At 47.4% G+C, this 24459-nt stretch overlaps 1 protein-coding gene across 1 annotated transcript; it reads right to left on the reverse strand.

The window, feature by feature from the left end:
* Positions 1-533: 533 nt before the first annotated feature.
* Positions 534-23214, reverse strand: SLC29A2 (solute carrier family 29 member 2). The gene is made up of 13 exons (XM_078382100.1): positions 19772-23214; positions 18777-18876; positions 15973-16054; positions 14472-14656; positions 13489-13628; positions 11875-12009; positions 10713-10810; positions 9575-9671; positions 8464-8639; positions 7884-7989; positions 7137-7222; positions 5369-5568; positions 534-4318 (listed from the first exon to the last, which is right to left on the reverse strand). The coding sequence occupies exons 2-13, from the start codon at positions 18803-18805 to the stop codon at positions 4207-4209; spliced, it is 1446 nt and encodes a 481-aa protein (XP_078238226.1). The 5' UTR covers positions 18806-18876; positions 19772-23214; the 3' UTR covers positions 534-4206.
* Positions 23215-24459: the final 1245 nt, after the last annotated feature.

Below are 24459 nucleotides of genomic sequence, written 5' to 3' on the forward strand. Positions count from 1 at the left end.
GCGTAAATAAATAAAAATAAATAAAATGTACACCCACAACAAAAAACACGCTGATCACCATAATCACCCAATCTCCTGAAAAGGACAAAAGCTGATCCCACAGCTATAAATACTCAACTATCAAAACAAACTGCACCAGAGCACAGACAGAGTTCTGACTCCTGTCCTCTGAAGATGCCAGCCACAGAGATGGGCAAAATGTTAGGAAGAAAAACCTTAAGAACACAGCCAAACAGCCCAAAAAACCTAAAACAACCATAAATAAAATGCATTTGGAAGATACGAGCACTAAGCTCACAGAGACACAGAGTGAGGGGAAATGGATAACACTGCTCCAGGAAAAAAATTATATATTTTTAAGATGCATTGGGATTTTTGGGTTGAACTTGCTATAGTTCTGGGGGGAAATATGCGACCATCTTGTTGTTAGCCAAGAGTGATATGCCAAGGAGAAGGGGTAAATTTTTCTTGTAGTAAAATTGGGGTATTTTTTTTCTAGGGATGCTAATCCAATAGAAATAAGAGACTTAAACTTCTTTGTTTCTTTAAAACTTTATTTAAAGGGCAAGCCTAAGCTAACAGAACAATTGCAATAATTCTGGACACGAAGCACCAATGTTTGTTTGTTTTTTTTAAAAAAAAGACAAAACAATAAAAACATGACTTTTCTGTTGTTAAAATAGAGACAGAGTAACATACAAGACCTGATTTCAAAAGGAAAAATGCCAAGACTGTTTGTGCAGCAAACAAGGAAACCAAAGTTAAAGTCATTGGCTTAGAAAGCCAATACTATACAGTATTGCCCTTTTATCCTGTCTAATACTAATATTACATCACTAAGTATTTAAAAGCAACCCTTTTTGTTTAAAGTGGTCAGTACACCTTTTTTTAAAAAATGGATTATATTGCTTCCGTCTACAACAAGATTGAAGTGGTCGATTGGATAATCATATAATTCAGTTTTCCTTTTAGGCGTCCGGAAGAAATGATGACCATCGGTGGGTTCCTTAGGGATCCTATCAGGACGTTCGGAGGATATAATTTGTGGGAGCCCATTGTTAACAAAGTTTTCCTTAGATCTTCTGGACATCTAGGAAGTCCCTGGAAGGGGAGACCCCCCCCCCTAATCCCCTCAAAACTATCCTTCTGGGCCAAGGATATGATTATATCAGTCTGTGGGTGAAAATGACCAGGATTTTGTATATAGATGGCTTGCTCTGGACCTCTCTTTTAAAAAGTGTATATCTTTTATTTATAGCAAAAACATAAATTACATCAATATGCAGTGTAACCCATCACCATCAGGAGAATATATATATATATAGTCTCATCAATAGGTTTCATCTTAATGTATATAATGTGCCCTGTCTCTTTCCAAATCTATAATGAATATTGTGGAGGGGTTTATGTTTTGTAAAGACATATCCATAGAAGGGTTCCAAAATCCCATTGAAACGACTGTATTTTCCTTTGATAATCCTTTTCTAACTTTCCATTCACAAGTTAATTTATTGTTCGATCCGGAGCCCTTGACATGGAGTGGTGGGTTTGTCTGTCTTTTGAGGTTGGGTTTATCCTTCTCCTGCCAACATAGCCGTTCGAAAGCATGTAAAAATGTGTCGATAAATAGGGACCACCTCGGTGGGAAGGTCACGGCGTTCCGTGTCTAGTCGCGCCGGCCACGTGACCACAGAAACGGTCTTCGGACAAACACTGGCTCTACGGCTTGGAGACGGGGATGAGCACCGCGCCCTAGAGTCGGACACAACTGGACTCAATGTCAAGGGGAACCTTTAACCTTTACTTATCCTTCCTTTGGGGCTCAAACCTGGGGGGGGGGCGGCCCTACAATTGGGCAGACAGCCCGGGCCAGTCCATTTCGGATGCCATGCAAGAGAAGCAAAGGATTGCCGATTTTCTTTGCTGTGACTATGGGAAGTTGCACATTAATTGGGGAGGAACATTTTTTGCAAACCCCCAAAATGGGGTGGAAGTTACAGAATGCAGTCCAAGAATGGACATACAGGGTCCCTGTTTCTTTCTATAGGAAACCTGGTGGGAAATTCAAATTCCCAACCTCTGTCTTGGCAGCCAGACCCCTAAACCAATGAGCTATTCAGCCAGCTATAAATAAGCATGGGTAGTGCAAAAATACCATATGTTTCCTGTCTTGTCAAAAGGCACTTCTCAGTTTCCGAAGAAGTGGCACAAGTCTTTGCAACAGGCTGGGATACCAACCAGAGGACAAATTATTTGAATAATACAATCATAAAGCTGGAAAGGACCTCAGGGGAAGCAGGAAATCGACTTAGTAAAGCAACGCTTTCTACTTTTGAGGCTGCTGTTGTTCACATCTACCTTTGTCAGTTGGTTATTGGTAACTCACTACCAACACATATGGCACTGGTTTTTTTTTTCCTTTTTCCAAAACCTGTTTTAAATTAACACAGCTGCAGATATTTACATTGATCCCACAAGAAGGCCACAACTGTCCCCAGAAGAAAGCAATAGTACAATCTTTAGCAACGTTTCAACAAACTGGGGAAGGCTGATTCACACGTTATGGTCTTTTCATTTAATTGTGCAATGGAGACAAGTACGTAAATATACCACGAGCGCTAGGACAGGCGTTAGCTCCCTGTGGCATGTTAATTTATTGCTAGGTTTGCTTCTACACACATCTCTGTATATATCCGATTTACTTCCTAGTCACTGTGCGTTGGACTGCAGCTTAAGGACTGCCATTAGCCCTTTAACCAAAAATGAGCGCAATCTCGAACTCTTGGAATGATTTGGAGTACAACTTCCATCATCCTTGACCACCGGCCATAGTAGCTGACACTTCCAGAGGATGAAACGCAAAACCTCCAGAGGACCACAAATAGTCCCCCTCTCCATGATCCTAAATTTCTTATGCTGAAGATGTAATGTACTTTAGACCCCAGCTAAAGATCAGACTGTGAGAAAATACTTCCTTGAATTCTACGAATTCTACGCTACCATCATCTCTCACCCATGCTAGACCCCTTTTCTGGGCTGGTGGGAGGAAAAAAAATCTCCTATTTTCCTTTTGTCTCCTTTCCAAATTCAAGGCGCAACCGTTGCTGGGGGGGGGGAGAAGTGGTGCCAACAGCAGTCTCCAAAAATCCTCGCGTTTAAGCCTCACGAGAGGCCCCCAAGCATACGGGCTTAACCTTGCTCTCATCAAGGGCGCATCTATTGGGCAGTAGAAAAATTGCTGATTTTAAAAGACCTTGGTATGGATGTTTGAGGAAGGCGAATTACTAGCCCTGTGGTTTTAGGAAAGTCCGAGACAACAGCTCAGGAAACAAAACAAGATCAGGGGAAAGGAAGCCAGCGGAAAATCTGGCTCTTTTCACCAGTAAAAGCAGGTCCAGAGTGGGAGAGCGCGAAGCCCCTTCAGGCAATACCAACGGCTTTAATATTCCCGCTTCTCCACATCCCCTCCCGTAGGACATCCTGCGGAGAACCTGTGCGTCGTACGGCCAAATATTTTGCAGATTTGAAGTCTGAGATGAGAGTTACAATCAGGCGTGTCTTGCAAAATCTGTGCGTCGCAGTCCAAGAGGAGGAAAAAGACAATCCTCTTTTTTTTTCCACCTTCCCCCAAGACAGAAAGGAGGTGGGGGGTGTCCTTTCCCACCCTTCTGACTTGAAAAATCCATGGGTCATCCAGGAAAATACATTCAGGCTCATTGGGGAGAGCAGAAAGTGACCGGATTAATCCGAAATCGGATCTATTAAGAGTCACGCACCCAAACGTTTCCCCATTGCCGGGAGAAAGCTACGGATGGGGACTTCGAGGACAGTGAGGCGGCCGTCTCGGGTGGCAGATGCTGGAAGGGGGTGGCAAGGCATTGGCGGAGAGAATTGTGTGCCACACAGATTGTGCTGCCCCATACTTTCCAGCATTGGGGCACCATCCAGACACCTGTGTCATTGGGGTTTCGAAGATAGGAAAGACCTTGTCTTTTGCCTCAGGCAGCAAAATGCCTTAGGCTGGCACCTGGCTTCCTCCACCACCCCCCATCCTAGGCCATCCCCGGCTGTCCCAGATATGGGTCACGAAGCATCCGTGGGCAGGGGGGTGAGGAACACACACACACCCCAGCCTCTCTTGACTTTCAAAGCGGTTCAGACATTCCGGGGAATGCTGTGCGCTGGAGCGGCAGGATGAGGCCTCCCTCAGAGCAAGGCCTTGAGGACGAAGGAGAGCCCGGCGCCACAGGAGAGGCCGAGCGCCAGGAAGAAGGTCATGATGGCGCCAGCCAGTTCGCTCTCATGGCGTTGGACTTGTCTGGGGGGAGAAGAAGAAGGAAAAAAGGCTTCAGTCATGCCACAGTCGGTTTCAAAGCCTCACCGCTCAGCGCAACAGGAAGATGCGAAGAACGCTAGGAGATGATGGGCCTGCCTGTCACGGTACCCATTTTTCTCAACCGAGAAGGCAGCCGGTGGATCTCGATGCTGCGTCTGAAGCAGGGGAGGAACAAAATCCACCACCACCATCACGGCACTCTTTGGCTCTGAAGGACACCAGACAAACTCCCCTTTATTCATTGATTTACTTATTAAAATTGATGTCAACTACCCTGTTTCTTCTCAAACTAGGGATTCGAGCCGCTGGTTCAAAAAAAATCTTACTCCAGACGCTCTCTTGAACCCTCCAGCAGCCCTCGGGGGGCAATTTCGCCCTTTGGAGCTGCTCCCAACTGGTGTCTGAAGGACGTCCCCGTCTCGAACCCACCCACCATGATCAGCTGGCCTAGAATCACCTGGGGAGGGGAAGGTGGCAGAATCAGTCCCTGCGTCCCTCTAGAACAGGGGGTCCCAACCTGCCCTGATGTCATTGGGAAAACCGACATTGGCCGACATGTGGTTTTTAGCCTGTGCGTGTTTTCAACTTTCCGTTCATTGTTCAGGTAATATATGTTTTAACTTGTTGTTAAACCATTTAGGTTAGTGCTGTTGCACTAATTGGATGGATGGATGGATGGATGGATGGATGGATGGATGGATGGATGGATGGATGGATGGATGGATGGATGGATGGATGGATGGATGGATGGATGGATGGATGGATGGATGGATGGGTTAGTCAATGGATGGATGGATGGATGGATGGATGGATGGATGGATGGATGGATGGATGGATGGATGAATCAATGAATCAATGAATCAATGAATGCATGCATGATTGGATGAATGCATGAATGCATGAATGCATGAATGCATGAATGCATGAATGGATAGACAGACAGACAGACAGACAGACAGACAGACAGACAGACAGACAGACAGACAGACAGACAGACAGACAGACAGACAGACAGACAGATGTTCCACTCACTTCGGTGCCAGGCACATGGTCAGGGAGACGAAGTAGCCGTTGGAAAGCGAGAAAACGGCCATGAAGAGGATGAACCAGGCGTCCTGCCGGAAGAGGGTGGGCAAGTAGGTGCGCTGGGGCACGTTGCACAGGAGGAGCAGGGGGATAAAGAGGAGGCGCAGGCCCACTGCCACAGGGATCAGCCGCAAGAGCTTCTCTGGCTAGAGAGAAAGAAAAAGGATCCTCACCCCGGATTTTGAAAAGGACAGGGAAACCCTTCTCCGAATGAAGAATAAAAACCTTGCCCACGCAGAGAAAAGGTATAGGACACCCACTGAGTATGTTTTTAGGATTCAGGAAAGTGCCTGCATAATCTGCGGCATGAAGATAAAACTTCCTGAGCGAAGGGCCAGCCCGTGTTTTTAAGTAAGGTGAGACAGCAGCTTCAGAGGGCAGCAAATACAGATACAGTGTTGCCCCGCATAGCGAGGTTAATCCGTTCCGGATTAACCTTCGCTATGTGAAAACATCGCTGTACGGGGCAGGAAAAGCCTATTGGAATGCATTAAACTTAGTTTAATGGGTTCCTATAGGCGCCAAAACTTACCCCTCCAGCGATGTTTTCGCAGTCCGGCGGCCATTTTGGAGCCGCCGATCAGCTGTTCGGCGGCTCCAAAATGGCCGCTGGACGCCCCAATCATCGCAAAGTGAGTGCGGCGATTGGGGCAGCTCCGTATAGCGATCCCCAAAAAGGGATCGCTATACGGATTCTTTGTTATACGGTGCACTCGTTAAGCGAGGCACCACTGTATTGTTGTCCTGCTAGCTTCTCCTGAGGTCCTTGGAGGCTCCCTTCTTGGGGAAGGGGCTGTGTGGGCCATAAATCCCATCCTATGCCTCCTTCACCCTGCTCTGCCACTAATGTGACCCGCTGGGACCCTCTCCTGTGGCCCGTGTTGAAAGGCCACTGCTGGTTCATTCGGCTTCTCCACACGGAAGGAGTGTGTGCAGAACGTTTCCGACGGAGAGAGAAATGCGAATTCACTCCTTGTCAAGTTGGGAATTCAGGTTTCTCCAGGTCTGTTCAAATCAATCAGCCACAAGGGGAGGAAAGGAAATTAGCTAAACAGCCTTGTTTGCAGCTTGTTCACATCGTTCATTGCAGGAGATATGGTTACAAGAGAACTACTTAACAAGCTGTAAACAAGGCCAGCAGAGTGGCAATTTTCACCTCTTGTTTCCTTCTCTCCCCTGCCCCCTTTCTAGATGCCATAGCGCAAAGGCGATGGCACCAATCTGTTTTTTTTTAAGGGTAGGTAAGGTATATTCTGCCCAGAGGGGAATGACAGAAACCGAAAGATCACACTTTTCTGCATCGGTTCAAGCGATCGCACCTTCTGAACCGATGCAAATGGTTTTGAGGGTTTCAAAAAGCAGAAGCCCCCAGCGGCAGAGGAAAAGGCCACAGATTGGTCAGGGGGAACTCTGAGCCAATTTGGAAAGAAAAACGCAAACCAGCTCATCCCATATCCTGGAGCATTTTCCGTGTTTTTGGCAAATGGGGTTGCACTATGGGGAAAAAAGCCATAAAACTTTATGCCACAATAAACATTCCCCTCCCTATTTTTTTTTTTTTTTTTTTTGTCTTCTTTGCCACAAGAGACGAACACCGTTACTCTTCCTCCTCTAGGATGCTGGTGATGCTGCTTCTCCCAACACGGAGCAGAACTCAAGTCAGGATCGAATCCCGCTTCTGACACCATCCTCTATCAAAACCCCTGTCATTTACCCAGAGGAAATAGGAGGTAGCGCTGCGGCCCAGCCAGTCCATGACGTTGAAGAGGAGGAAGCAGCAAACCGGAGTGAAGAACTTGCCTGGCAGGGAGAGAGAAAGCAAGTGAAAAGCGGAGTCGGAGAGAAGCACCTGGAACTCGCACGGCTGTCATCCCCCCAAAAAACACAACAACAGGTTTGTCGGAGAGAAAGAGAGAGAATATACTCTGCAGAATGGATCCCCTCAACAGTGGAATTACCACTTTTTGCACCACACAGGGGGTCACAGCACCACTGGTGATTTTTATTTTTATTTACAATGCAAATTTATACCTGCTGTGCATAATTCACTTTTACAGCCCCCTGCCCCAGGTGCGGGTGCCGATCCTTTGTTTTTTAAAAAAGATCAAAACCCTCTAACATACCAAGGAGGGTGGGAGAGAGAGACATCAGTGGTAACAGGCCTGTATGGTGCTCCATTAAAAAAAATGTACTCCCAGGCAAAACCCACATCCTGAATATATCTATGCCAATTGGAGATTATGCAGAAAAGGCAGGGAGCCCTTCCCATCCTCTGAACCCTCTTTCAAACTGAAGGCGGGACCTTCCACGAGCAAAGATAATGCTGTATAGATAGAGCTACGGTCCTTTCTCGGAGGTCCCAAATCTACCGGGAGCACCCCAAATTCTTCGCCAGCCAGGACCGGCTCTCCTCCTCCTCCTCCTCCTTGCCCCTTCCAAAACACAGCCTTCCCTCACTCACCCCACGTTTCGTTCTCAGACGTGCTGGCCACGCTGGCGGTGATGGCCGGGAACACGGACAAAGTGACTGAGAAGACCACGACGATACACAAGGCCAGCTGCCAGATCTGAAACACAAAGGAGGTCAAAGGAGGGGGTCATCCATCCTCCGCGCTTCCCCCATTCCTCCACCTTAGCCCTGCTGACCCCCCCTTCCTCTAAGAGGGCAAATGTGAGCCTCCAGATATCTGTGCCCGATGAGGTGCATCAACCCTAGCGGGCAGCGTCAGTGGGGTAGGTTTATAGGAGATGTCGTGCCAAAACACGACCTCCGAGGAACGCTCCCCAGGTTTCCCCCAAGAAACAGAATCCCAGAAAGAGTGACCACACGTCCGACAGTTCTGACTCTGCCTGTGCTCTAGAGCAGTCTGTGGGAGTCCTGACTCCTGTCCTCTGAAGGGGCCGCCCACAGAGACTGGCGAGACGCTAGGAAGAAAAACCTCTGGAACACGGCCAAACAGCCCGAAAAAACCCACAACAGCCACAAAGAATGTTTTCTTTCTTCTGCTTCTCAGCTATCGCTCGCTGGCCACCGCGCTTACCTTCTTGAGCACGTCTAGAACCGACGGCTTAGGTGCGGCCAGCCCTGCCCCGCTCTTCCCATTCATCATTTCTGGAGGACATGCCAGATCGTCCCGCTCGAGGGCCACCACGTTTCCGTTACTCAAGTTCTGAGGTTCCTCTCGGGGGCCACCAGGCACGACTGCCGTGACGTCCTCTAGAAAGAGCAGAAAAGCATCCAGTCATCACACCACAAAATCCAGGGCCCTATGGCCTCCATCAGCAGGACGTCATCTGTTATATGCTGTTGTACAGTGGTGCCCTGCTAGATGATGTTAATTCGTTCCATTGAAATCGCTGTTGTACGTAAACATCGTCTAGCGAGCAGCGTTTCCCCATGGGAATGCATTGAAACCCGTTTAATACATTCCAATGGGGAAGGATCGTCATTGTCCAGCAAAGATCGCCCATAGGAAAGCCCTTTGCTAGCCGCCGATCAGCTGTAAAATCGGCGTCTAGTGAACAACGGAAGCGCGGACCGAGCTGTTAAAAATCCTCACCTTGCGAAGAAAGGGTCCGCGCAGCACGGACCAGATCATTGTGGAGCGAAATTCCCCCTTAGGAAACATCGTTTTGCGATCGCTATAGCCTTGCGATCTCTATAGCGATCGCAAAAACTCATCGTTATGCGGATTTGGTGTTTTGTGGGGTAATCGTTTTGCGAGGTACCACTGTATTTATATACTGTCAATAAAACATTTAATAGGTCTAAAAGCATGCTGGTTCCCCTACATCTTCTGAACTCCTTCCCCTACATCTTCTGACAAGCCCTTAATTCCATCCAAAACTTCTCAGTCACATCTCCAAGGAATAAAATGCCACTGAGGCTAAATGACATTGAAACGGATCTGGTATCTGACATTTTTATTTCCCAGTTGCTGCTTGACTTTTTTTAGAGGCCACATTCGGTGATTTTTCACTGTCCGTGGCTATTTATTCACATTGTATGTTATGAGCCGTCAAGTCGGAACCAATTTAGAGTGACCGTAACAGAGCAAGTGAGATATTTAAGGAATGGTTTTATTATTTATATTTATTTATTTAACATATATGATGCCCACACTACCCAAAGGTCTCCGGGCGGCTTTTTACCCATTCCACTCCCTGGGGAAAGAAGGCCAGCCTTGGTCTCCAGTTCGAATCCCAGCTCTTCCGTGGGTCCTCGGTTCAAATAGTGACGGGCGAAATCCTGCATGGAAAAAGGGAGACTCTTGTTTGCGGGTCCAGCTGCCGCCGCCCCGCAGCCCTCCCTTGACCCCTCTGACCCGGCAAGACACATACAGCAAGAGGCAGCCTTGTTGGCAAAGGTTTGGTACCAGGTTCTGAGTTCGAGTCTCTGGTACCAAGCCCTGATATACCCACCTCCAAATCTCTATTTAAAAACAAACTTCCCCACCATGGGAAAAAGGGAGGAGTGGGTTCAAAGTTGTGAGTTAAGTCCCAGGCACTGGGAAAGAAACACACACACACACACACCAGGGCTGAATCAGAGTGACAGCAAGGGCTTGGAGGGTCTACCCCGAGCCCACTGCCCTTGAGTTGCCAACTTGTGGCCTCTGACAAAAGGGCACATTGTTAAAATGCAGCGGTGCCTCAGTTTACGAAATTAACGCGATCTACGTGGCGTTACGTCAAGCGAACATTTCGTAAACCGGAACGCGGATTGCCATAGGAACGGAGGTGGGGGGGCGCTATGGCCAGGCATCCTGGGGAGAATTTCTTTGCAAACCCAATAAAATCTGGAAAAAAAAAACCCATAAACCGTGACATTGTTTTTAACAGATTTCCATTCGTACCCCAAAAATTATGTTCACCGAGACGTTCGTAAATCAAGGTGCTGTTGTCCATCAATGACCCAATTTTTTAAGAACCACAAAGCTAGGTAGAAAGGGATTCCCGTGATATTCATCATCACGGCCAACCCCCCGTCAAAAACCCCACTGCTGGAGGTGGGGGGGGTTTGCTCTGAAGAGGGGGGCACCCTCCTTGTAGGAGGGAGTTTTGTCACACACCTCACATGGGATCACCTGAGACCGGGAACCTCCTTCCGCCTCATGAGATGGGCCAGGGCTGGACGTTTCGGTCCCCGCCCCGACCTCTCCGTTCCACGAGGGGACCCCCCCCCTTGCCTTTCCTCTCTGGAACTCAGACCCCACCCAGAAGCCTGCTTAACTTTGGAGGAGTTTGGGGGGTGGGTGGGACGGGGGGAGCCACGAGGCATCGCACTTACCCTGTGGGGAAGCCAGAGGTAGCAGATGATGGAGATGAGGGTCCCAACGCATGGAGTGACAAAGTAGCTCAAAGCAGAGATCTGAGCATCCGCACCACCTGGAAGGAGAAATGAAACAAGATGGGGGATGATGCAGATCCGCCTGTTCTCCTTTCCTTGCTCTCGACTGTAGGGGGAAAGTCACCCAGATGACTTTGCGAACTCCTCAAACCCTCTTCTAAAGCCAACCAAGTCGTTGTTCTTTCCTACATCTTGTGGACGAGAGTTCCACAGGCCCACCATTCACTGTGGGAAGAGGCGGCTTTAATTCTACCAGCCCCTGCTAAACCTCTCCACGTTCAGTCTTGGAGGATGACGAAGCTGCGTTCTACCGTCCTGAAACGCATGGGGAAATATTCCCCTCCGTCTGTTTCCCCGCTTCATGCAGGGTTTTACGGCACTCTTGTCATGCCCCCTCATTTTTCGCTTATTTTCCTAATTTACGAAGCCTCAAAAAGTGCTTTCTTTCTTAATAGAACAGCCACTCTAGACCGGAGGTGGATAAATCCAGGGGAAATTATTTGGGGTGACCCTCTCTTGATCAGACTGGAAGAAAAAAGAAATCGACGTCCAGTTTCGTCTAGTTTTGTTCCTAAAATCAGTTTTTCATTAGGAAGGCGCGGATGAGACCTTCCGAGATACGGCTGGACTACATCAGCCAGACTTAACTGGCATGAGATGAGGAACGCCGAAATTCCAACAACGTCTAGATTCTTGCAATTTATTCACCTCCGAATCCTATTTCTGAAGGTTTCCAGGAGAAAGAGGATGTGCTCCTTTTTAATATTTGTATACTTAATTATTTTTAGCTTTAACGTCATCTTTTAATGATGTAAGCTGCCATTTTATACTCCTTGTCCTTGGCTTTAAATATAGTCTCTCGATGATGAAAGCCAACGTCGGATATTCATTGTGTTCCACTTCATATATTGTCCTTTAAACGCTTTTTTTTTAAAGGAGGAAAGCAGAGCAAAAAAATATATATATATTTTCAATAAATACAAAGGCCCACTCCTGTTCTGGATCCTTGGAGTTCTTCTCTAGAGTTTAAAAACCACCTGCCAGCTGTACCTCGCAGGGCTTGGGTTCGAAATCCCCCGCTCAAGGTCCCAATAATACTCACTGGCCATGGAGAGCAACATGGCGAGCGCGGCGAAGGTCCCTGCCATGCCTTGGCCGCTCAGGAAGAGAGTGCTGTAGCGCTGCGGGAAGGCTCCCAGTTGGCCAAAAAGGCTACCTTGGAGGACAGCACAGAAGGCTGTTGGAAAAGGCAGAGGAGATTAGAATAATCCCGTGGATCTCTCATTCCCGCCCACCTCCCACGGACACACGGAGCCGTGGCAGGATCGAAGCTCTCCCCCGCAAACCACCCTGAATTTTGGCCAAGGTCTTCCCCTGGATCCCCAGCATCTCTGAACTAGAGGCTTCGCGGGCTAGATCCTGCTCCTCAGCGGGAAAGGAGACACACTCCTAACATGCTCAGAGGCCTCCTCTCCTTTAACAACTGATCAACGCGCGGGTCTGAGTTCAGGGACCGAGGACATGGACCGAAGCTAGGGTCCAAAAAGTTTGGGCCAAGGTTAAAACGTGAGTGTCTGGAAAGCCAAAGGGCCGATCTTTCGCGCTTTGATCGTGGGGGACAATCTAAAGTTACAGTCGTGCCCCGCTTAACGATTACCCCGCATTACAATGAATCCGCTTAAAGACGATGTTTTTGCCATCGCAATTGCAATCGCAAAACGATGTTTTAAACAGGGTTTTTTTCAATTCCCGATGATCGGTTCCCTGCTTTGGAAACCAATTCTTCGCTTAACGATGATCAAAACAGCTGATCGTCGGGTTTTCAAAATGGCCGCCGGGTGCTTAAAATGGCTCCCCGCTGTGCTTAGGGATGGATTCCTCATTATACAGGCACCAAAAATGGCCGCCGTATGGCGGATCTTCGCTGGATGGTGAGTTTTTAGCCCTTTGGAACACATTGAATGGTTTTCAATGCGTTTCAATGGGGTTTTTAATTTCGCTTTACGACGTTTTCGCTCTACAGTGATTTCACTGGAACGAATTAATGTCGTTAAGCGAGGCACCGCTATACTAATATAATTTTAATCCATAATTAATTATATGCCATCAATAGTATCGACGACTATTGTTACCTTGTTTCCCTGAAAATAAGACAGGGTGTTATATAGATTTTTGCTCCCCAAAATGCATTAGGGCTTATTTTCAGGGGATGTTTTTTCCCCATATAGAACAATCTATTCAAAGACATTATTTTCAAGTGGTGTTTTATTTTTTCATGTACAATCTACGTTGTTTATTTAAATAAAGTCCTGTCCTCTTCTTCTGGTTGCTGCACAAGCGTGGAGGGTGGGATTTCGATTAACTAGGGCTTATTTTGGGGGTACAGCGTATATGACGAGCATCCTGAAAAGTCCTACTAGGGCTTATTTTCAGGTTAGGTCTTATCTACAGGGTAGATGATTATCATCATGTATTATTGCATGGAAGAAGGTCCAGGTGCCATACCTCATTTGAACTTTCCCCTCGCTACTTATTCTCACAACAAGCCTGCAGGGTAGGCAAGGCGAAAGGGACAGTGAGAGGCTTAGAGGCTCTTCCAGCCAAAAAAGGAATTTGAAACTGGGTCTCTGTAGCAATACCTGAAACCACGATGGCCACGGGGAAGGGGGCTGGAAGAGGGGAGGGAAAAGAGGTCCCTGAGATTATACAGACTCACAGTTGATGAACCAGACGCTTGCCATCGTGACGGAGAAAAAAGCGTGGGGGGACATTTCCACCCTGACCAGGACGGCCGTCAGCACAAAGAGAAGCAGGATCCCACCGAGGCTGCCCAGGATTCGCAGTGCCTCTGGAATGCTTTGCGAGCGTGGAAAAGAAGACATTGAATGTTTAAGGGCTGAACTGCCTGATAGAGATAGCTGGGCTGGGGAGGCTCAGCAAAGAGGGCTCGGTTTTAAGCAAGACTAAGCGGGCCAAGCCGAAGGGGGAACACAAGGAGATGCAAGGTGCAGGACCTCTTTCCGAGCAAGCAGAAGAGCATCATCTGCCTGAGCCCCAACGAGGGATGAGGGACCTGCTCAGGGGGAGGCGATAACGAGGCTTTCAAGTTCCAGGGGGAAACAGAGAAGGAGACCCATTGCCTGCTCCTGTGCTGTTGTTTTGGGGGACTATAAGTGGTTTGGGCCTCCCCTCGCAGGCGAGGCTAGAGGAATTATGAAACTAAGAATTATACAATAAAAGAAATTCAATTAAACTGGGACATCTCCAGCCTTCTCTTCCTATAGCGATCGGTCAGTTGCCCCCAGCTGGAGAGCCCCCAAGCAGGATATGATGGCCATGACATTCTCCAGAATGGCCCTGGCTCTGGTGGTAGTATATATCTATCATACTAGTAACCTTCAGTAGGGTCATCCTCTACCGGGCTCAATAAAGCTGTTGTGGCAATGAGTTCCACTGGTGCAATGAGCGGAGATGTTCCTCTGCATACCAGGGCTTGGTTTCCCCAACGTACGATGGAAACAGCCTTGCCTTATAGGGTTGTTGTACCAACAAGCACAACAAAAGGAGTACCACGATTGTCTTGCGCAGAAGCCATTAAACGGGAAGGTCACAACGGCTCTTCACAGAGAAAACCTTGAAAAGTGTCTGTCCCGGATCTGGGGGGGGGGGAAGGATGGGGGGGAGGAACGAGCCTCTCACCACTGGTAGAGGAGTGAGTTGAGCAAGGTGAACAGCAGCAGCGGCAGCTGGGACAGGAGGGCCAGCCAGTTGCTGAAGTTGAAGGCGTCGTTGCAGCAAGACGCGGGTTCGAATCCCGGTGACGTCCCGTTCCTCGTCTCCTCGCCAGCCGAGCAGTTCCCCGCCACCAGCCGTGACTGAAAATACTGCCAAGAGGGGTTTTGTTGAACTGGGTGTAACACTGCCCAAGAAAGAGACTCAAGCAGGGCCCACCCGTGTCTAAACGTACAGGCAAATATATATTCCTGTTAGCTCCTGCTTTATTGTACTACCAGAACTATTAGATAGATAGATAGATAGATAGATAGATAGATAGATAGATAGATAGATAGATAGATAGATAGATAGATAGATAGATAGATAGATAGATAGATAGATAGATAGATAGATAGATAGATAGATAGATAGATAGAGAGAGAGAGAGAGAGAGAGAGAGAGAGAGAGAGAGAGAGAGAGACAGGCAGGCAGGCAGGCAGGCAGGCAGGCAGGCAGGCAGGCAGGCAGGCAGGCAGGCAGGCAGGCAGGCAGGCAGGCAGGCAGGCAGGCAGGCAGGCAGATAGACAGATAGACAGATAGACAGATAGACAGATAGACAGATAGACAGATAGACAGACAGATAGATAGATAGATAGATAGATAGATAGATAGATAGATAGATAGATAGATAGATAGATAGATAGATAGATAGATAGATAGATAGATAGATAGATAGATAGATAGATAGATAGACAGATAGACAGATAGACAGATAGACAGATAGACAGATGGATAGACAGATGGATAGATAGACAGATGGATAGACGGATGGACGGACGGATGGAAAGAGAGAGAGATGGATGGATGGATGGATGGATGGATGGATGGATGGATGGATGGATGGATGGATGGATGGATGGATGGATGGATGGATGGATGGATGGATGGATGGATCAGGAACTTTCACGACCCAGAAAAGGGGCGACACTAGATCCTCAAAGAGCCAAAATGGGGAATAAGGTGGAACCGACGGGAGACCCGCTGGCTTGATGGGGGGGGTGCTCTGAGTGAGGAAAGCCCGGCAACCCCCTTGCCCATTCAAAAATCAGTGTTCCAGGGACAGGAGAACCAGAGTCCTGGTGTGTGTGTGTGTGTGTGTGTGTGTGTGTGTGTGTGTGTGTGTGTGTGTGTGTGTCCATGTGTGAATTCACTGCAGATCAAGGCCTATTTTCCCCACACCCTCAGTTTGTTGTGGATGGTGCCGCATCTAGAACTTTGCAAAATATTCTGCAATTGTTATTAGTTAAGGAGAGGATTGGAAAGTGGAGGCGGGGGATGAAATGAAGACGGGAAAGGAGGTCGAGAAGCAAAAAGGGGGAAAGAGAGAGGTGGGCTATCCTGGCTTGACCCAAAATATATTTCCTTCTCTTTCCCCCTGCCCGCAAAGAAAAAGGATGGGGGGGTCAGAAGACAGCAAAAGACCCACCGGAATGGCTGTGATGAAGAAATTCCAGGGGAGAAGAGTTCCCAGGCCAAGGAGGAAGAAGATGATTCCTACGCAATGGAACCTGGAAAAAAGAGAAGAAGTCAAAAGCAAATAACGGGATTAATTTAATTTCAATGTGTCTACCACCCAGAGTAGGGGTTTCCTAAATTGGGCAGAAGGCATATTCCAGACATAAGGAAGGAAGGAAGGAAGGAAGGAAGGAAGGAAGGAAGGAAGGAAGGAAGGAAGGAAGGAAGGAAGGAAGGAAGGAAGGAAGGAAGGAAGGAAGGAAGGAAGGAAGGAAGGAAAAAGACAATTGGCAAAATCGTGCTGCAACAAACTTTGCATGTATGGGAGATTCTGCACACGTTTTCTGCCCTCCTCTCATTCACTGGGTGCCCAAGCGCATAGCTCAGCATGCAGCAGTAACAGGTAAGCCACACCTTTCCTACAACAAGTTCAGAGTGGTGTGTGTTGCTTTCTTCCACCCCCTTTCCACCTGGACATCAGTGGAAAACGAGGGCTTTATAGCCTAATGTGATTGTCTTGATTGGTAAAGGTCTTTTCCCACCTCTGGAATTTGAGGCAGGCCCCCTCTTCTTCCTTTGACCATCCTCCAAACAGCAAGCATACAGGGGCTCCTAGATGATGGAGATGTCATTTCCCCTCTTTTTTCCTTCTGACTGTAACTAAAAATGGTAACTGTAAGTAAAGATATCTTCTTCTGCTTTAAATGCTTCTAGAGTGATTTTTCACCATACCATGTGCTGGTTTTGTATGCAAACCAGGGAGAGTGTTTGGTGAGACTGGGCTGATCGGTCCATGTCTATGTGTTGTTTTTTTCCCTCCTGATACTCTGCAAACTCATTGAAGGAATGGCCAAATTTCTACCAATATCCTCCCTTTTTTAAACCAAAATCCGGAACATGGATCTTCCAAGTCTGAGTCCGACACACCAACAGTGTATTTATCTTCAGGAGTCACCCTGAAACTGTAGGAAAAAGCAGAATACACCTAACAGACTAAAGACTTACCTACATAGACTGTATATTTTAAAACTGCTACACATCCGTTCCCCCCCCCCCCCCTTTAGTAGCTCTCCTAACTCCTGTGCAGAGATGGAGGGGATGGAAAAGGAGAAAAAAGAGACTGGAGGAAAGAGAGAGGTGTTTCCACCTCTCATCGGCTCATGTCTGGACTTGAAAAACCAGTTACAAGGAAATACAAATAACGCCTCTGTTTGCAAGGAGTGGGGAGAGGCCACCTGCAGCAGAGGGGTGCAGTAGATAAGCCATATACCTGTCCAGAAAAGGTGGAAAATTAACCTCTCTACTTCTAACACCGTAAATTTAGCAATTCAGCCGCAGCCAAATCAGTTCCACCAATTTCACGAAAGGGAGAAAACCGTCAAACAAGCCCATACAACTCCCTCTCGTAAAAGCAATGGCTTGAGGACGCTGGAAGGTTTTATATAATTGCCCCTATTTGTGCCCGGGGGGGGGGGGAAGCAGGCCAGCTTTGGAGTTACACAGAGTTCTTTTGTGTGGCAAGATCAGACGAGCTTCCAAGCCCGGAAGCGGAATTTTTCCAAGAAATAATTCTTTAAGAAATCAATGTCTCTCACTTTTCATGTCCCATCTTGCTGCAACTTTTCCTTTGTAAAATTGTTTTAACTATATTGTTGTCGTTTTATTGTTGTCAGCCGCCTAGAGTAATCTTAATTGATTAGATAGGCGGGATAATAAATAAATAAATAAATAAATAAATAAATAAATAAATAAATAAATAAATAAATGAATGAATGAATGAATGAATGAATGAATGAATGAATAAATAAATAAATAAATAAATAAATAAATAAATAAATAAATAAATAAATAAATAAATAAATAAATGTTTAAAAAACCCCAAAAACCCAAGAATAGTTGGAGGCAGTAAAATAGGCCAAAATACAAGACACCCAATCCAGAGAAGACGAATTCAATATGGAAGGAATACGTCTAATTTACTTCTAGGATCCTTTATACCAGGGGTGAGCATCCCTCTAAAACGTGTTGGACTACAACTCCCATAAGCCCCAGTCAGCATCACCCATGGTGAGAAAAACAAACAGCCCATCATCTCCTCAGAGGCCACACTGAGAAACTCCAAATGTTTGTGGAAAAATGATTCAGGGGATCGACAGAAAGCACTTTGCATACGCTCAGAGGTATTCCCACATATTAGTCTCAATATCCAAAATTGATCCTTGGCATTCATGGGATTGTGCTGATGAACAGAATAAGGAATTTGGAAGGGGCCTCTAAGGCCACTGAGTACAAATCCCCGCTCAGTCAATCCAAATCAAAGCAGGTATGACAGACGGTTATCCAATTTTCTCTCAAAATCCTTTAGAGCTCACAACTCCCGAGGTCATTGATTCCATTGTCGTACTGCTCTAACAGTTAGGAGGTTTTTCCTGACATTCAGCTGAAATCTGGCTTCCTGTCACTTGAGTCCATTAGGATGAGTCCTGCACTCTGAGATGATCCAGGAAAAGATCCTTCCAGAACTAGTACCTCGCAGGATTCGGTGACCATACTGCCATTCATCGAGGCTAAAATGGTATTGGCCTATTTTGCAGCCACGTCGCACGTCTGGCTCCTATTCAGCTGGGGGTCTATAACAATTCCAGGATCCTTCTCGCGAAAGATCCTTCCAAAGGGGGAAAAAACCCGCGATACGGCTCCATGTTGCCACGTTGGACCCTTTCCACCCTTGTTTCCAAGTCCACCACCACCACCGAGGGAGGCTGAGGTACTTACGAATCTTTGGGAAGCCCTGGTGGAGCCATCGGAAAACGGATCTCCCTAAGCAGGACAGAGAGGATCCTGTTGTTCCCTCGTTGTCAAATGACAGCTCCACCTGGAAGGAAAACCAAAAACATTTAAATTAAAAAACACACACACACTAAAGTAGCAGAAGGGCCAAACCTGCCTTGCAGGGAGAGAAAAATACAGGTGCAAGCGCAAGGGAGAGGAAGCGCCTGAGGACACTGGCTCGTCTTCTTTCGCATTTTTCCATGTTCGCTCAACGAGAATCGCGCCATCCGATCCCTCTCCTTAGGAAATGTACGTCTTCCTTCTTCGTACCTTCTATCCAGAGTTTTGAGCGCTTGATAGAATTTTTCCTACGCTTTCTACATCTTTGTATGCAGTTCGAGTGCATAGCTTTCAGCTTTCGATATTGTCTTTTAACGAGGTCAGCCGCCTTTCTATGCACATCCTTTTTAGCTTTCAATATTGTCTTTTTAAGACTCCTTGAGTCCTTTTAAAGGAGAAAGGTGGGTTAGAAATATTTGAAAAAAATAAATCAATAGTTGAATGACAGTAATATATGTCCCCCTTCCATTGGATAAGTATTAATAAGTAATAATAATAATATAATTTATTGTCATTGTAAGTATATACACAGTATACCCATACAACGAAATTCACAATTCCCTACCCAGATGCACTTCATGTCTGTTGTAACAATTACGGTAATTATGTGCCTCATTCCTGCTCAAGGAATAGATGGCGTGCTCAGAATCCTATTGTAGTTCACTAGATTTTGATCAACAAACTTAACTTACTCCAAGGATCTATATGTTCGTCCTTTTCATGTATTTTACTGTACTGCGGATTTCTTTTCTGCGACTGTGTTCCGAGATCATAACATAAATTTGCAACCCAGATGTTCTCAGCTCCCTTCTGGCCCCCTAAAACTTGTCAGAGGCTGTGGGCTCTTTTACATTTCCGTCTAGCCGTGATGCATGTACCTGGAAAACATCATGGGATGGTTTTTCCATTCACTTCTACATCTCAGGCATCTGTGGACAATTCTGGAACTGGTATGAAGATGCCTCTCGGACTCTCCCAGTTTGCTTTCTGGACTGGCTGGACTCTGGATTGCTTTTTCACTTTGGATCCTCCACGCCACCTTCGTTTCCTGGATTTCTTCTGTTTGCGGGAACACTGCTTTGCCTCTTGACCCCGGTTCTGGACTCTCCTGTCCAGGCGTGTCTATTCTATTCACGCCGTTCCCTTGCCAAGACTTTGCCCTTGGTATCTGTCCAAAAATGTATTTTCGAAACCAAATAATCCCTAGTGCAAATTCCTAGATTTCCTTTAGTGTACACACCCCAGGTCTTCACGGTTCTTAGACGACAGCGGTCGCAAACAGAAAAGCAAACCTCTTTTTACGTAACCTTATAAATGCACAGAGTCAGCTGTTTCCGAGAGCCATTAAGACCCGACAAGGGACAGATGCTGTTCAACTTACAACGAAGCAATAGCCCAGTTGCAATTCAAAAAATATATATATTTCCTGCCTTTGGCCTGCTCGAGCTCAAAGCAGGCAGCGAAGGGTCACAAAAACAGTTTTGCAACAGAGGGGTGGGAGGAAAAAGCAAACAAAACAGAGATAAGCCCTGAATCGTTGACAAGGGGAATAAAAACGGCGGCGTGGCCAGAAAGCAATCCACAGTGGAGAAACCAGTGCATTTATTTAGACACCCGTGCATATATACAGAGTAGCTGATACTACCACAGAAAAGACATAAAATAATATTCCAAGAGGAATTCATTCACCTTAATTTAGTCTGAACAGCATTTAGAATTGGGCAGTTAAGGTTAAGGGAGATGCAGAAACTGGTCGGCTCAAAGGGCATGGAAAATTTCCACCTTTAGAAAGGCTTTTACTAATGCTTGCCACTGCTTCACTATTCGCTCACTCACTCACTCACTCACTCACTCACACACACACACACACACACACACACACACACACACACACACAGAGAGAGATTTTGTTCAACAAATATTTCATTTTAATGCCAATAGAACACTTGACATTACAGTGGTGCCTCGCTAGACGATGATAATCTATTCCACTGAAATCGCTCTTTAGCGAAATCATTGTCTAGCAAAAAGCATTTCCCCATTGGAATGCAATGAAACCTGTTTAATGCGTTCCAATGGGGAAGAAGTGTCATTGTCTAGCGAAGATCGGCCATAGGAAAGCCGCTTTGTGAACTGCCGATCAGCTGTTTAAATCGCTGTCTTGCGAAGCTTAGGTCCCAAAAACACCCGTTTTGCGAGCGCAGAGGGAGCTGTCAAAATCATTGTCTAGCGAAAATCAGTTAGTGAAGCAGGGACCGAACATTGTCCAGCGAAATTCCCCCATAGGAATCGCTGTTTTGCGAATCGCTAGAGTCATCGCAAAAAGTCAATGTCTAGCGAAAAAACTGTCATGCGGGTTAACTGTCTAGTGAGGCACCACTGTACTAGAAGAGACTGATGTACTATACAAGGTGAGATCCAGACTCAAGTTATAATTGGAGGAAACCCACCACAAATTAATGAAACTCCAATCACTGTTGATTTCAGCCCCACTCTTTCTGTGGGTCTGCTTTAAGTATGGCGAAGCCCTGATCCAAGCCACCATCTCAAGAAACCTCGCCACCTTGTTGTGTGGGTCAGGTGGCCTTCTCTGTGAATTTTGTGGCGCGGAAAAATCTTGCCTGCTGATTTTTGCAGCTTGAAAGCCCTTGTTGGGTCCATTCCGGCTTGACAGCGTGTGATAACAACCCTTTTGGTGGCACGCAAGATTTTGGCAGCAATGCTGTTGTCGCAAAGGGACCAAGCAGGAGCCACAGACGATGCCTTGAGATCCCTAAGAGGAAAGGCTGGCTACAAAGGTGAACAAATACATGGATTTTTTTTTTTTAGCATGACGGCCTGCACTCAGGAGCAGGAGCGCACAGACTCTGGTGGCTTTTATTTATTTTATTTATTATATTTATATCCCACCCATCTGGCCAATTGACCACTCTGGGCGGCTAGCAACACTTAAAATAAAACAATTTAAACATAACATCAATATACAACATCAATAATCAATTGTTCAAAATGGAAAGAAATGGCTTTTGCGTTTATTCCTCTCTGTCTCTATGAGTAAACCTCTGAGGTCTCCTTTTAGTGATGTCAAATTTCTGGAAAACATCCATTTTTTTTTCCCAGAGGGGGGGAAAAACACCTAAAAGTGTTTTGATTTTATAGGTTCTTATGATAAGAACTCTAGAGTTCCTTAGAGATGTAAAATTTCCAAAGATTTCCATTTTTTTTCTTGAGAAAAAACATATTTCTCCCCTGTTGTTTTTTCCCCCATGGGGAAAAAAATGGAAATGTTCAGAAATTTTACATCTTTAGGCAGGCTTGGAAAAAAAATCTGGGTTCTCCCAGCTGCCTGCCACCCCAGGGCTTTTCCAAAGAGGATGATGGGACCCTCCAGTCTCCGTAAAAGAAAAGACATCCTTTTTTTTTAATCCCAGAGGTTTTTTTTCTTTTTTAGCTGCCATACTGCTGACCTTACCTGCGACCCTTAGCATTCTTAGCTCTCTACACCCAGGCTTGAGAAAACCGGTTCCAAGAGACTTTGGTGAGATCCTGCTTTGCGAGGATCAGCGGTTTGATTTGACATCTTTCATTTTATTTTACCTTTCTTCCCCCCCAACCCCCACTACAGCCTGGGAGACTTGCAGGGCCACACAACCTTTTCCCGGGAGTAAACCCCGCGGGTGTTTAAAGTCTCCAGCAAAGGCGCTTCTCCGTTCCCACCCTGCCTGCGCGCAAAAGGACGCGGAGGGGCTCCCCTTTTTAAAAAGCCATGGGGGTGCCGAGGGCATGGGGCGAAGGCCAGTAGCCCCGGGGGTGGCATCTTTACAAGCCAGACCCACAGACCCACACGCACCCCCCACCCCACCCCCGTGGGGTCAGCCTTAAGACAAGCCCGCTGGGTTTGCCTTCCAGGAGCGCATCGGACGCGTCTTGGTGACTCCGATGGGGACCCCCGTGGGAACGCGCGCACCCCCAGCCCCGGAGCCCAGCTGTTCCCCATATGGCTCCTTCCTTCCTTCTTGCCTTCCTCCTCCTCCTCCTCCCGGGAGGCTCACCTGCTCCTGCTCCTCCTCCGGCACCGCCTGGCCTCGTCTCCATCCGGCCAGGGCGCTGCGCTCTCCCTTTAGCGCTCCACCGAGAAGACCCGCTGAGCTCTCCAAGCCGGCCGGGAAGGCACCGAGAGGCCACCCTCGCCGGGCCTCGGATATCTGGGGGGGGGGGGGAAGCAAAGGGACGCCGCCGCCGCCGCCGCCAAGCCAGCGGGGCTTACGCGCCCGCGCTGAATCATCCGCTGGGTACCTTGGATGTCCGTGAGCGCAAGAGGGCGCGCGCGCGCCTCGCTCGCTCGCTCGCCTGCCTCCCCGCAGCCCCCCAACGACAGCCCTGCGAGGTAGGGCCGGGCTGGAGCTCCCACCTTGAATCATACCCCCCCCCCCAAGATCTTCTGGGAACTGCAACGCCCAGAAATCCTGGCCAGCCCTGCAAGAGGGGAAGGCTTCTGGGAAGCGCACTCCAAGAACATCTGGGGACCCCAGTCTGTGGATGGATGGATGGATGGATGGATGGATGGATGGATGGATGGATGGCATGGCTTCTCCACCTTCAGTCCTCGAGGAGAAACAGGGAGGGAGAAAATATCAGCAGGTACCGTGTCTGCGTGTCAGGTAAAGGATCCTTTTTAGTATTTGGCAACTCACGGTTTTTGAATTTTGATATGGACTTCTAATGGTGTAAGCTGCTTTGGCTCCTTTTAAAGGAGAAAGGATACATAAAAATATGTGAAATAAACCAACTCCAACAAACAGACAGAGAGACAGACAGGTAAAGCCGCTCCTTAAATACCTTAAAGGTAAAGGTTCCCCTTGACATTGAGTCCAGTCGCGTCCGACTCTAGGGCACAGTGCTCATCCCCGTCTCCAAGCGGTAGAGCCAGTGTTTTGTCCATAGACAGTTTCTGTGGTCACATGGCCAGCACGACTAGGGAACGCCGTTTTACCTTCCCACCGAGGTGGCACCTATTTATCTACTCGCATTTACATGCTTTCGAACAGCTAGGTTGGCAGGAGCTGGGACAAGCGACGGGAGCTCCCTCCGTTGCATGGATTCAATCTTACAATGGCTGGTCTTCCAACCTTGCAGCCCAGAGGCTTCTGCGGTTTAACTCCTGCTGAAATCCAACAGTAGGGAGTCAGGGAGCGAATGGGCCACCGGCCAGAGTTTCAAGCCCGTGGCCAGCCTTCAGAAGGACTGGGAATCTGGGTTTGGTTTCTCTCTGACCGTTTGCTGACAAATCCAGGCCAGAGAAAAATCTCATTCCTGTGGACTTCAGTTCCCAGAATCCACCAGAGGGGTGAGAGGGTTCTGGGTCTTGTGGTTTTTTAAAAAAGGTCCCCTTTCTATCTGAGCCTCACAGGCAGGAGCAAGAGGCAGAGAGCCCGCACAAAGGACACCCCCAGCGACCCCCCCCCCCCAATTTCTGACCTGCATTCTTGACAGCCTTCCGGTGGGAGGTGTCGTTTGAACGGCATTTTTCTGTAATAGAAATAAAAAGAGCAAGACAAAATCAAAT

The sequence above is a fragment of the Pogona vitticeps genome, chromosome 15, assembly GCF_051106095.1.
Source record: "Pogona vitticeps strain Pit_001003342236 chromosome 15, PviZW2.1, whole genome shotgun sequence".
In the NCBI taxonomy this organism is placed as follows: Eukaryota; Metazoa; Chordata; class Lepidosauria; order Squamata; family Agamidae; genus Pogona; species Pogona vitticeps.

Bases quoted from the DNA above. Each gene is read 5' to 3' on its own strand.
- SLC29A2 (XM_078382100.1), bottom strand. From the start codon at position 18,805: ATGGCTCCACCAGGGCTTCCCAAAGATTC. The intron at 12,010-13,488 runs GTGAGTCTGTAT...CTTTTCCAACAG, and splicing joins AAGCGTCTGGTTCATCAACT to CCTTCTGTGCTGTCCTCCAA. The intron at 10,811-11,874 runs GTGAGTATTATT...TTCTCCTTCCAG, and splicing joins CATGTTGCTCTCCATGGCCA to GTGGTGCGGATGCTCAGATC.